The sequence below is a fragment of the Mangifera indica genome, chromosome 10 (assembly GCF_011075055.1).
Source record: "Mangifera indica cultivar Alphonso chromosome 10, CATAS_Mindica_2.1, whole genome shotgun sequence".
NCBI classification, from domain to species: domain Eukaryota; kingdom Viridiplantae; phylum Streptophyta; class Magnoliopsida; order Sapindales; family Anacardiaceae; genus Mangifera; species Mangifera indica.
The window spans coordinates 5,013,278-5,027,522 of NC_058146.1; the positions used below are offsets into that span (position 1 = coordinate 5,013,278).

The following is a 14,245-nucleotide window of genomic DNA, read 5'->3' on the forward strand; positions in this document are numbered from 1 at the left end:
CAACGTGAATGGTGGTTTAGCTAAGCTAGAACTAGTTACTTTGTTAATAATATTATGTGTAGTGATGACAATGGGAAGGGGTGGGATCGAATATCTTATTTCTCGTTCACATCTTTGTCCCCATATGAGATATTAATCTTTGTCCCTAATCTATTCTCTTTACAAGAATGACAAGAATTCTCTATCTTTTTTTCTATCTCTATCAGGGAGTTATTTTCCCGTTAGGGTCGAAAACCTTAAATTCAGATCAAAATTGTCATATTTAATTATGTGTACACATTTTTAAGTATATAATTAGATATTTAGATAATATGTTATGATAAACTGATTTTAAATTAAAAATAAAATAATATCAAATTACATAATGATATATCATTTGAGTATCATAATTATATACCCAAAAGTGTATGTACATAGTATTTCTCTTACTTTAGAGCTATTTCTTGTTCTTTTTCTTCGAAACTTGCTATATATGTATGTATAATGTATGTATATGTGATCACCCATCTTGGTTCGAAAGTTTGATCACCACATCAATAAACTTAGTTTTCTAGTGCTAATGGTATAATTATTAACAACATTAGTTAATAATAATGACAATGGAAAGGAAGACTTTAGGTGGATTTTCAGGAGAAAACTAGGGTTTACAAATAGACAATTATACATCAAGAGATTAACACTTGCTTTTCCATTTGAATGTCAGAGCAAAGCTATGGAACCAAAATTTGGACATGAGGTGGAACAATCAGGAAGCATAATGACATTCTATCTGCATTATTATTTTTAACAAAGTTGGTGGTTAATTAAATAATTAATCATCTGATTTTCCAGGAAGAAGAGAGTTGCATCTGGGTTTTAAAGCCAAGCGTGGGCCAAAACGACACATGCACTGATTGGGAAAAGTCGATGGAGTGGCCTAAATGCCATAAAGAAAGTAGAAAGTTAAGCCGCCTACTCTGTTTCTGTTCTTGTATAATGTTACATTACTTTCTATGGCCAACAAGGGCCACACAAAACCCTTCACCTTCGTCTTTAGTTGACATCGCCTTCCATTAATTTTTAGGGTAACCCATGTGCCACATGTATCTCAATTATTTTGTCATACCCACATTCAAAAACTTGTTCTAATATACCCACGTATCTGACATCTGATAAAATTATATGTATCTATTTTAAGTATATATTAATATATATCATTATATGGGTGAATAATTTTGATACACATCATATTACTCTTTAATATCATGTCCCTTATTTAAATGAGTAATATTATGTATACAAATAGTTAGTATATAAAATCAGTTCTAAAACATGCTATGTGATTGCAATTGGCGAAATATTACTTTCCTAAGTAATTATGTAATTTGTTTAACTAATAAAGTAATATTATATGTATCTATTTTTGAATATATAAATAAGTACATATACAAAACACAATATGTGATAATGTGTGTTAGAATATATTTGAATAGATTTTAAATATACTATTTTTATATTAAAATATATCTTAAATATATTATTTCTTAAGTTAGCAGATATTTTAAATATATGTTTTTCCTTTTACATTATCGTATATTAATTATATTGATTTGTATTTTTTATATACTATATATGATAGCTATAAATTTATGTATTATTCAAATAATTGAATATATCAGAAAATACAAATTCTTCATATTTTAACATGGTATCAGGGTCGAACATTCAACATTTTAGTTCAGCTCACTAACGTCTTCCCCTTCACGTATATAAAAAGTGGAAAGATGAGTTCAGTAGTTTAAACACACTCACGTCAGGTAGAAAGTGGAAAGATGAGTTTTTATTCAGGCACGTCCACACCTTCACCTGTATAGATAGTGAGAACATGAGTTTTTTACTTCCAACACACTCACTTCTTCACCTATGTAGAAAGTGAAAAGATAAGTTTATCTGGTTCACTCATGTCTTCACCTATGTAGAAAGTGAAAAAACGAATTTGCAAACTCAACTAAGCAAATTTTTTGCTCACTTGAGTTTGAGGGAGTGTTAGAATATATTTGAATGGATTTCGAATATATTATTTTTTATATTAAAGTATATCTTAAATATATTATTTCTTAGGTAATAAATATTTTAAATATACATTTTATATAAGACATATAATAGTTATAAATTTGTATACTATTCATATAATTAAATATACTAGAAAATACAAATCCTTCATATTTTAACAGTGTGATTATCTATAATTTAAAATAATAAAACTATGTGTACCTAATATGCGTATTTAATTTAAATATATAAATATATATATCATCAAATAATTAAATGATTTTGAATTAAAAATAAAATGACATTCAATCATATGATTATATATCACATATATATTTATTTATACAAATAAAATAATATATAATATTATTTAATTTAAAATTATTTAATTATTTAATAATATATATCAAAAATATATGTATTTATGGATTCAAAGTTGGTTCTCTTCAATTTTATTGTCAACTCATATTTGGACTATCATTATAGGTGGTTTAGCAAGGCGATTATATGATGTGTCATATGCCAATTTGGCAGTGTCCCAAAAACACTTTAGCCATCATCCCTTCCAGCAGGAATTCCTTCCAAAATCTTATCCTCTCAGGCAGACAGAAAGAAAGAGAGTAACGGAAAATTCATACTTGGAAATAAATTTAAATGATATGTATGGTAATAAAATTTCTCTGTCAGCACCATTCATTGCTCCCTTACAACCTCTTGATTTTTGCAGATACCCCTCGTGTGCGTCCCTCTCTTCTCCATTAATACCCCAACCCAACACAACCCACCAAAGCTTCTTTCCTTTACTTGAAGAACTTAAGCTTTGCATGTCTATAATAAATAAATAAATATTCACAGAGTTACTTCCATGGCGGATCTTCTTCATGGTATGTTTTACTCTGTTATTATTTCAGTTGTAATATTTTTCTTTATATTCCGTTCATCCCGGAACCGGCGTCTCCGGTTACCGCCGGGGAGTCTGGGTCTGCCCTTTCTGGGAGAGACTTTACAGCTGATTGCGGCGTACAAAACTGAAAACCCTGAGCCGTTCATTGACGAGAGGGTGAGCCGGTTCGGCTCTATATTCACCACCCATGTTTTCGGCGAACCGACGGTGTTCTCCGCCGACCCAGAAGCGAATCGCTTCATATTGCAGAACGAAGGGAGGCTATTTGAGTGTAGCTACCCGAGTTCCATATCGAACCTTTTGGGAAAGCATTCTCTTTTGTTGATGAAAGGGAGTCTCCACAAGAGAATGCATTCTCTAACTATGAGCTTCGCTAATTCCTCCATCATAAAAGACCATCTTCTAGTCGACATCGACCGCCTAGTCCGCCTCAATATGGCCTCCTGGTCCGACCGCATCCTGCTCATGGAAGAAGCCAAAAAGGTAACGTTATTAAATCGTCCACTCAAACTGTGTTGACTCAGTGGCGATATCCGGCAGGAATAATTGTCTCTGGTTTTCGCTCTTGAATGTTAAAGGAATATTTGTCGGCTTAATTAATAATAATAATTAATTAATGAAAAAATTGGTTGTTGTTTGATACTGAATTTTGCAGATAACATTTGAGTTAACAGTGAAGCAACTAATGAGTTTTGATCCCGGAGAATGGACGGAGAGTCTGAGAAAAGAATACGTTCTGGTTATTGAAGGCTTCTTCACGGTCCCTTTGCCGATTTTATCCACCACCTATCGGAGAGCCATTCAAGTGATCACTCTTGTCTTGTCTCTCATAATAAATGATGATAATTAATTATAATAATAATTTGATTAGTTTAATATTGATTATGGTTAATTTAATTGGGTTTTTGAAGGCGAGGAGGAAGGTGGCGGAGGCGTTGAGTTTGATAGTTAGGGAAAGGCGTAAAGAGAGTGAAGGGGGTGAGAGAAAGAGTGACATGTTGGGTGCCCTTTTGGCCGGCGACGATGGCTTTTCCGACGAGGAAATTGTGGATTTCTTATTGGCTTTATTGGTCGCTGGCTATGAAACAACCTCCACTATTATGACTCTTGCTGTCAAGTTCCTCACTGAGACCCCTCTTGCATTGGCTCAACTAAAGGTAATACCAAGCCCCATAATCTCCAATTCTTTCTTCTAACGCGGAACTTCATTCGAGTCGAATATATTTTTTATAAATTTAAATTAATCATTCTTAGATTCAGTGAATACCTTAAATTTACTAATTTAGATAGGTCAATATTTTAATATTAAAATAATGTAAGAAAGGATTTAAATTCTGCAACCTTCATTGACAGGGTAACTTGCCGAGGGCATAATCGCCATTTTTGCACATTTTTTCCTTATTGGTGGAATGTAGTGTGGCTCATAATTAGATGCTTAAAAACTTCAAAAAGTGAAGTCAAAGTACGGACCAACATTTGACTCACCGGACTGCAATATTATCTTGATTCTGATCACGTTTCATGTCGTCAATTACTAAACCACCCCTGCTCTTAATTAGTGATTGGGGGGTGTTAGGGTAATTGGGTGCTGTTGTACGATGCGTTGCAAGTACATTGAAAACCGCGTGGTACTGATTTCTAGGAGACGGCATCAAACGGTGGAAAGAGAATGATGTAATGAGCCACCTATTCTATTCACCACCCTACGCCTGATTCCTAGGATTGTTTTTGATCTTTGTGCTGTCACGTGATTCTTTCAAGCCTGACCGTTGGATCTGAATTTTGAATGAGTATGCAAGAGTAGAAATTATAATTTTGAACCGAATTTAAAATTTTTGACCTTCATCAAAATGAGGTTCTCTTGTAAAAACAGAAAAAAAGTTACGAAAATAAAAATAATAATTTTACAATCAAAGATAGAAATATATAGGTTTTCGTTTTGTCTTTGGTTCTGTTTTTATCTCTATATCTATCTCTGTTTTTTATATTAATATATTTGTTTAAAATATTATATATTTTTATAATTTTAAAATATTTATTTTTTAAAATTTATTTATATTTTTATTGTATATATTAAAATGATTTTATATAATATTTATGACTTTAAAATAGTAAATTGATTTTAATTTTAGTTAATTTTATTATTTAATATATTTATATTATGTTTAAAGATTCAAATAAGAGATTTTTCTCTGCGAGGATGGAGATAAGGACAGTATGAGGTTTTTTCTCGTAAGAAAAGGATGGGGAATTATTACCATTCCCGCAATGGAGACTAACCAAAGATGAAGATTGATATCTCTTATGGGAGTCTCCCCTATGGGGACGGCTCGTTGTCATCCCTACTCTAGAAACAATTTTAATTGTTAAAATTCTTTTCAAAAAATTTAAAAATAACTCAGGTGACTTTTGACTTGTAGGAGGAGCATGAGGGGATCAGAGGAAAGAAGAAAAAAGGAGAAGGTCTTGAATGGAGTGATTATAAATCAATGCCATTTACTCACTGTGTAAGTAAATAACAGTTTTAACGAGAAGTAAATTACTAATTTATTGATAGGAGCTTAGCTTTTATGGTTCAATGAGGCTCTGCTTATTTTCAGGTTGTTAATGAGACACTGAGATTGGCTAACATAATCAGTGGAATATTTAGAAGAGCAATGACTGATGTTGATATTAAAGGTATCAAATTTTGCCGGCTAGTTTCGCCCTCTTCCGGCTCTGACAGATTCTGGAAAATAAATGTTGTATATTTTTTACATATGTAATCAGGTTACACAATTCCAAAAGGATGGAAAGTTTTCGCGTCATTTAGAGCAGTACATTTAGATCATGATCATTTTAAAGATGCTCGCTCTTTCAATCCATGGAGATGGCAGGTATGTTTTTATTTTTATATTTCACAGTTTCATCTCTTATTTATTATTAGTTATCATGGAAATTAATGACCTAAAAATGAACAGAGTGATTCAGCAGCAACAAATGGGGTGAATGTGTTCACCCCATTTGGAGGAGGGCCACGACGGTGCCCTGGTTATGAACTTGCCAGAGTTGAGCTCTCTGTTTTTCTTCATCACTTAGTTACTTGTTTCAGGTAACAGCTGATTCTGGTTTTAAAGTTTGTAAAACAGATGTTAAAATATGAATCTAAATACAGATTGGTTTGTGTTGACAGTTGGGCTCCAGCTGAAGAGGACAAGATAGTTTTCTTTCCAACAACTAGAACGCAGAAGAGATATCCAATTATTCTGACACCTCGAAATGTAGAAGAAGAAGAGTAATTATGTTTTTATGTTGGATTTAATAAATATAATCATATTGACTATAAATTATTATGATTATTATTATTAATAAAGGTCAATAGGTACCATTAAAACCTGTTATCTCCCTGGACTAACTCCTTTCCAGCCCCATTTACTGGTTGATTCTCTTTGCTCCCAAATTTGTGCCTGCATGTGTAAACTTTCCATTAATTCAACGGCTGAACCGAAACGACGCTAGGTTTTGGCATCCGCTGCTTTCCCGCCTTTTTAATGCAGGATTCAACAAGCTTAACTTTCTTTGAGTTCTCACTGTCGACAATTGTGAGTTTTTCCAATGCGGATTTCAGCTGGGACATTTGGGCATCTTGGACATTGTTCTTGACCAATGTCTGCCATTGTTTGTTTGTACTGCCCTTTGTTGAAGATTGAGTCAGCCTTCTCAGCCTCGCTCTCAATGCTTCAACAGAAGAACGCAAAGCATCTAACTCAACTCCTGTAAACTGATCTGCAAAAACCATAAAAAGTAATATATTTTATGAAAAGGTGATCCCATTCCCAGCCAATCTAGAAAAGAGTTGCCATCGTTTGTAAGGAAAAAATTTAAAACCCCAATGGACTAGAATATATTAGGATTAGGTCAAAATTTGATCAAAGTATTTTTAGTGTGAAGAGAAGTTGATTACCAAAAGCTCAGACTTAAATTCTCTCTCAGCTCTAGACAATGGCTTCTTATGTGCCCCAGGCAGATTCCTCAAGCATTGCAATCGTTGTTCTAGACTACTATGTATGTACCTCAATTGCATGATCGATCCTCTCTTCCAATCTTGGTTGATTCACCTCAACTTTAGAAATCTTTTCTGGTGCCTCGAGTAAAGGAGCATGCTGGTCATTGATGATTCACATCAATTGTGGTGCATGATGCTTGAGCTCAAAGTACACCTAGAAAATGCAAAAGCAAAATTATCATACAAATTAAACATCAATCATAAAAGAGCATCTGAAGTGAACATTGCTCCAATCAGTTTCATGCCATCTAATATTTTACTCAGAAAATCAATAGGATAAAGCTACGACTAGATTCAAACTGAGCTTGTTTAAGTTTAAACTCAAACTCAAGTTTGAGAATTTAATAATTTCGAACTCTACCTTTAGGGGTGTTCGACTCATTAAGCTCACCAGCTTGAAAATTTTGATACAAAAGGATATTATTTTAACCAAAATGCATTAAAACGACACTATTTTAGTACCAAACCCAGCTTAAACTCAATTCAAGCTCGAACTTAAGCATCTTTGAAGTGAGCTCGAGTTTCAAGTTTAGCTTGACTTGAATCCAGTCTTAAGCCAATTAAAAGATCCATGATCACCGCCAAAACACAATTGTCTAAACAATGTACAACAAGAAGCACAATAGTATCAAAATGACAAAGCTAAATTATATGAAAGGAATTCTAGTGCAAATGGGACTGCAGTAATTGTATGTGAATTGGATTGTACATTCTAACCTAATGTGCATATGCAACATAATTTTCATGGAAATGCTTGAAGTACTGATGAAGAGATGACCGACCTTCAATAGAATCAGCAGCAACAGAATGAAGATTTGGCGAGGCCTGGGGATGAAGAACCATCTTTGGACCAACCAGAAGTTCTTTACTTATGATATCTGGAGTATGTGTCTCTTTCCTTTCCCTTTTAGGTTTCGTATCTGTATCAATTTGAATGGGAAGCAATAACTTCCAACTTTTCATCTCTAGCACAATACATTCATGAGTGGAGATGACTCCAACGACTCCAACAATCCATGAGTAACCAAATGAATCCGACAATGACATAAATCCATATAAAGGAGATAATGAGTAGGTTTCTCCTTGGCATGTACTCAGGACGGGATGCACGGAAGGAGTTCTGACTGTGTCATCTGTAGCACAGCTTTGACTTGTAAATGGGAGATAATGCAACATTATTGAATCTATTCCTCCATCATGAAGTGCGTATCTTTCTTGCATAAGTGGATCAACAAACATGGTAATATGAGAACCACTCTTTGTATTCCTAGGCAAGCCCAAGTCCACAGTAGCCAATCTAAATAAGGCAGGTGGATGCCCCAACCAGACAGTATGTTCAAGTGGTTGATCAAGCTTCACAATTGAAAGCTGAGCTGACATAGGCTCACAAATCATAGCAAGACCAATAATATGGTCATGAGAATCAACATGAAGACGAGGTGTTCTACCAACCACCCAGACTGGCTGGATTTCATCTGCTAGGGCATCTATTTGCAATTGCCCACCACTCCAGGCAGTCACAAGAATTGAGTCTTTGCTGACCAAATTATACAGAACTGGCTGCACGGCCTTCACATTCTGCCCCCTGAACTCTTAGCACTTCATCCTTCATACTTTCCGCAGAGGTCCCCGCAGAAATTAATAATCAAGATCTTGTTGGTTTTAGAAGATGGTTCAGAAAAATCAGCAGGGCTAGATTTGAAAAAGATTTGGCTACTGGAAGGAAGCCACCAATAGTAGAAACATGTACACTTAATATTATCACAAAAACAAGCCACTGGGCATAAATAACAAGCATGTCTTGCTCAAGTTTACCTACCATATGCTATAACTTAAAAGCATTTATTCAGCATAGGCTACTGCAAGATGTGTGTAACAAAATATATAGATATACGCCTGCAAAGAAAGTGATGAATTAAATAAAGCACAAGGATGAGCTTTTAGCATAGGAGGACTTCCTTCATCCACTGCATCTTGAGCCAACACAGCACATGTTGCTTCTAAACAAGAGATTGCCAGAACAGAATTACTGACAGCTGATGAATTGCTTGATCTTAGACCAAAAGCACGAGCATCACTATATGCTTCCAATATGGATCGCCATCTGTAGACACCGGTGCAAATTCAATACAAGTTTAATTGACTACAAATAATTAGCCATTAAATAAAACTAGCACACTGATATTTTCAGGCACCGAGTATTGCGCATTCCTCTACCTCCTGCTAAATTTTTTCAAACACCTTGATTTCTTACTAATAAAACACAGTATTGCCTGTCTACCACCAACTCTAGAAAAAATTAAGAATAACAGAAATGAAAAACAGCAGAATAATTAGTATCTAAAGTACCTTCCAAATGGAACTATTGGGCAGAGGATGTATATTGACCATCACTAAATAATACAAAAACCTGCAGAAACAGGAGAAAGCTCATTATAGATTGATGATACATTGGAAATTTTAAACTTATTACCCAAACATAATGGTTGTGAATAAAATAAGTACAAGAAAGCTACACAGATGTTACTAGAAGAAGGGATGAATTGTTACAGAACAGAAAATTTGAATGACATCATCTTATGAAATATCTAAAGAATGGGCAAAAGCAAAAAAGTGTAAAAACTTTTGTATGAGATAATTCTGTTTTGAAAAGTATCATTAATGCTTCCACTGGCAATAACTTTCCAAGGCAAATTTGCATCAAATGCTTTACTCCTTTCTGTTATCAGAAGATTGTTTCCAGTGCAGGACCACAATGTAAAAAATATCTACAGTGAAATTAAGCAAATTTATGAAACCCAAATTGTGATAATGGGACGACCACACAAACTATTAAATCCCATCCTGTGCAATAAAAAATTCACATGCATAAATGAGATTATATAAATTATCAAGTGAACTTACACTAGATCTATCCAACAGGTGGTCTCCACCAAAAGAAAAATCAACAGGGCAAATTGATGCAGCATTCCTAGATCGACCTGGTTCAACAGACTGTAGATAATATTCTTGCTCTGGTTGCATGAGATCTAAGACAAAAAAAAAAAGTCTACCAACGGAAAGAATGGTTACAACTCAACACAAGATTCAATTAAAAACACAGTCTACAAATAGTCAGTTAATAAAATTGCTTATACTAAAATCAAACAATCATAAGTGCAATAAAGCCACAGATATAGGCTGATATGAATCCTCCAAAGTAAGATTACCACTAAACAGTATGTCCTGCATCTTACTGACAATTGGTAGAACTATCTTCTCCCGTCAACATGAAGTGCCCTAATTGAGATGAACTGAGTGTATTGAATAACGTTTGAGAGATTTCCTATAACGTACTACCTCCAACGACTGCTGAAAACGACACATATTTAAAGCATTATGCAACAATTTGAACAATGTTCAAATTCACACACGAACGTTTGCACGTTTCAAGCATATTTCAGCACATAGTTTATCAAATCAAGAATATTACAATACCTGAAAACTGTGTCAGAGGAAAAAACTCCTAAATGGGTGTCACTATAAGGATGCCAAGAAATTTGTAGCATACGTATAGCATTGCTGCTACTACTAGAATAGATCTGAGCACCAATCGAAACAGTCCTGTAAATTGATCTATTAACCCAATGCATATTGCATAATATTCAGCTTCACATCAGTTTGCAACACCTATAAACAATAGTAAGTTAAATTAGATTAAATAACTCAGCACATGGTATAAATTAAAGACAAGCTGTAAGAGTTAAGCTAAACCTTAGAAGAAGAAGCTGCGAGAACAGAAGTCGGGTCGGGTAAGCGAGCGGCGCGAGTCCACATTGCCTCCTGAGAACTCAAAATTGAACCTGATTCTCCAGGCCTTTACTGGACCTATGTCAGCGTGTTGCATCGTTCGGTTTAATGTCTCGGAGACAGCCGGAGTGTCATAGCCATGGAAGAAGACTACGGAAGTTTCTGGATATTTATTAAACGTCGTCGTTTTTAGTAATGAAAAACACCATGCTAACTAATTGCAATTAATATATTCACCGTATTATTCATAAAACAAATTCATGACTACAGCTCCATTCTTCTCCTCCTCACTAGATTAACTTTTGCTAGAAGGATTCTCAACCTTATCTTCTTTGTATCTTTGCTTATCATTTTGAGCCCCTATTTGGGTCCTCTTTTGGAACCCTTATGTTCCTCGTTGTTTTCATGTTCTTGTTGGTTTGCGGGTTCGGGTTGGAAGTCGTGGAAGATTTATTCTGGATGTACAAGTACTTTGCGGGCTCCACCTGCCCGATTCGGACCGATTCAACTAGGAGAGGAGTCGAATTCATAACACAATTGAGTCACGTGAAGGATTATGCCAAAGAGCATCAGGGTATCTACACAGTAAAGTGAAGGATGTAGCTATCGATACATGAGCTTTCAAGGGGGAAATGGTCAGTGGTTCTGTCAATAGTTTAGGCGAAAGTAAGAAGTTGCAGTACAAGGATTACACTTGTAGATGCTATGTATAATGGGAGAGGAATTATAGCAGTACTCTATTGTGTCGTGGTGTTAGGCGACGGCAAGGAAGAAGAAGAAGACAGAAAAGGAAGATTGAAAAAAAGAGTAGGAAGAAGGAAAATATAGCTTCTTCTTTTTTATTTTTTCCAAATTTTCCGAAAAATAACTACATACATTATATGCTTTTACAATTTTTCTCTTTCACAAAGTTAAGATTTGAATGGCAAAATGTGATTTATACATAATAAAGTGTTTTCAGACAAAATGTGATTAATCAGTACCCCTGTTCTCATCAGATTATAATTCTATATGAATTTGTAAAGTTCAATTACTTGTTAAGTTGGTAGCCATGGATATCAAGAGTGAACTTGAACTCATCAAAAAGGCCTTCGGCCATTTCGTTTAATACTCTATAATCTTTCACTATGCAAATACAATCTGTACATATTAATTACAGATGAATGTTAAATCCATCCCCTGCAGTTTTGCTACTGATACACATAACCCACCACTTCTGCACAATGTAATTTTTTTGCTGTTTTTTACTAATATTTAGCCGCCTGCTAACTTGTTCTTGATCCCAAGTTACCTTCAGATAAATCTGTATCAGGAAACCATCACCAGAGCTTACGTTAGCTTTTGACACCGTGATTAAACAATTTCATGTTTTCCTTTTATGGTGGGCACATGGGTGAACGGATTGAGAAGATTACCTGAAATTTGACTCTGACTGTGACACGCCAAAAAGATTATAACCAAGTCGAAATCAGTTGTTCATATATACTGAGTGATTAATTAACTCTTTCTTCCTTGAGAATCTTCTGATACCTTGGAATACCATTCTTTGCAGCTGAGACCTGAGCACATGATGCCACACATATTATTATAATTTGATCATTTGATTTCTTCTGTCACGATGAAATGTGAATGAAAACCCACTTTGCCAATGCAAAAAATCTTGAATCCAGCTTCAAATAAAACCTTTCCCAATTCTTTTTGAAGGCACAAATTTAAATGGGAAAGGAATAAAGATCATAGGCCACCCCAGCTCATATTTGATGCTGAGGAATTATTTTTGTTAGCTTTCGGGATGTGGACAACAAACCCTGATGGGGGAATCTGGTAAGTAGGATTCTATAGAAACATAAAGGGAGAAAGGCAGGTAAAGATTATATTCTGGGTAGAGTTGCAAATGGCATATAAATGCCAAAATTGACCAGTATAGAATCCTACTTACCCGTCAAATTCTCTGCATATAAAGATTTTATTTTTATGTATCATTCTGACTGGGGACTGAGTCAGCAACTAGAAACGATCAACCATATTTATTCTGGAAAATTAAACAAAATGGTATCCACATTTTATGTTCACATTGCAAAAGTGTTTTATTTTCAAGACCAACAAATTGGACTTTTCTACACAAATTTCCCCGGAGGAAAAAATTAGGCAGACCGAGTCATATGTTAATGTTCTGACCTTCCAGAAGAATATTAAATAAATTCAAATCTTCTACAGTAATAATTATTTGCAGAAGAGAGGACTTACAGCTTCGATGTCGATTTTGTAAACTAGGAGTTTTCTTCTTTCTCTGCAACTCGTTCTGTAAGCCACCACGATATGCCCAATGGCTAAAACCAGTGAACAGATGAACAAAGCCATTTCCATGGCTCTAAAATACCCATCTCGATCCATGTTTGAAACACTAAACACGAAGGAAGCCTTTAAAGAAACAAAAATTATAGACAACACTGAACACATCGTTGTAATCCCCAGATACGGCCCTCTTGAAAGCCGTGGTCCATCGCACAATCCATAAACAACTGTAAAACAAAGAATAAAAGATAAATACGGATGAAATTTCTCAGGATCAGTAAGAAAAAAACTTTTTGATTTACTCACAGATGATTATGGCTGATCGGATGATGGAGATTAAAGGTATGTCGATGAGAGAATAGCGAAAATCGTAGTTAGTGAAGCGGGTAGAGAGGGTTTCGAGAGATAAAGAAGAAGGAGAAATGGCAGCTGAAAGAAGGGCAGAAGGGAGAAGAGTATCAGCAATAACAAGCAAAACCGGGGCAGAAAAAAGCAGCAAAGAAATCAACATGTTGATCAAGAAGAACACGGTCTTAAGACCTCTTAAAACTCTTCTTGATTTCTCTTCTTTAGAGATCAAAAACTTTGAGAAATACCCCATATTATGTACAGAGATAGAAGAAGAAGAAGGAGAAAGTATCGATGAATTCTATGTGTGAAAGTGGCGGAAGACAGAAGGGAAGGCTTAAAAAGGAGAGTATTGAGAGGGTAGAAGGAAAAAACAAAAGTATAAACAATAAAATAATGGAAGGTGCAGGCCAAGGAACGAGGTTTTGACTGGACTCGGAGAGAAGACAAAGACGTGGAACTTTTCACACGCAGAAGCGAATTGGTCGACTAGACAAGTTATCTTTTCACAAAATTATTATTATTACATCAGTGCACGGTTAACTGAAATACCTAAAACTTGTTTAGGAAGGGGAAGAAACAACAACCGACATCGTTTTGGTGCTAACTTTCACAGAAACAACAAACTTGGTTTATCGGGATGGAAAGTGTCACGTCTAATAAATAATGTATAAATAATAAATAAAATATATTAAAAAATAATATATAAATATTATGATTAAGTTTTAATATAAATTAATTAATTTTAAATAATATGAATTCTAAATTTATATTTATAAAAATAATATATTTTTTCAATATGATATTAAAATATGACTCAAATAATGGGTTTA

General features: G+C 34.6%; 2 protein-coding genes and 1 pseudogene across 2 annotated transcripts; 1 reads left to right on the plus strand and 2 right to left on the minus strand.

Moving 5' to 3' along the window:
• The first annotated feature begins 2,527 nt into the window (after positions 1–2,527).
• On the plus strand, positions 2,528–6,329 carry LOC123227420 (cytochrome P450 90A1-like). Its single transcript, XM_044652212.1, has 8 exons — positions 2,528–3,418; positions 3,591–3,740; positions 3,847–4,092; positions 5,356–5,442; positions 5,536–5,614; positions 5,705–5,811; positions 5,896–6,026; positions 6,108–6,329. Exons 1-8 carry the CDS (start codon positions 2,897–2,899, stop codon positions 6,211–6,213), a joined length of 1,428 nt encoding a protein of 475 aa, XP_044508147.1. The 5' UTR covers positions 2,528–2,896; the 3' UTR covers positions 6,214–6,329.
• LOC123227421 lies at positions 6,251–11,703 on the minus strand (annotated as a pseudogene).
• A 136-nt stretch (positions 11,704–11,839) lies between these two features.
• On the minus strand, positions 11,840–13,801 carry LOC123227423. The gene is made up of 4 exons (XM_044652213.1): positions 13,371–13,801; positions 13,017–13,291; positions 12,185–12,328; positions 11,840–12,072 (listed from the first exon to the last, which is right to left on the minus strand). Exons 1-3 carry the CDS (start codon positions 13,663–13,665, stop codon positions 12,263–12,265), a joined length of 636 nt encoding a protein of 211 aa, XP_044508148.1. The 5' UTR covers positions 13,666–13,801; the 3' UTR covers positions 11,840–12,072; positions 12,185–12,262.
• Positions 13,802–14,245: the final 444 nt, after the last annotated feature.

Bases quoted from the DNA above. Each gene is read 5' to 3' on its own strand.
- LOC123227420 (XM_044652212.1), top strand. From the start codon at position 2,897: ATGGCGGATCTTCTTCATGGTATGTTTTACTCTGTTATTATTTCAGTT. The intron at 3,741-3,846 runs GTGATCACTCTT...GGGTTTTTGAAG, and splicing joins CCTATCGGAGAGCCATTCAA to GCGAGGAGGAAGGTGGCGGA. The intron at 5,615-5,704 runs GTATCAAATTTT...ATATGTAATCAG, and splicing joins GACTGATGTTGATATTAAAG to GTTACACAATTCCAAAAGGA.
- LOC123227423 (XM_044652213.1), bottom strand. From the start codon at position 13,665: ATGGGGTATTTCTCAAAGTTTTTGATCTCTAAAGAAGAGAAATCAAGA. The intron at 13,292-13,370 runs GTGAGTAAATCA...TTTGTTTTACAG, and splicing joins CCGATCAGCCATAATCATCT to TTGTTTATGGATTGTGCGAT. The intron at 12,329-13,016 runs GTAAGTCCTCTC...TCATGTGCTCAG, and splicing joins ACAAAATCGACATCGAAGCT to GTCTCAGCTGCAAAGAATGG.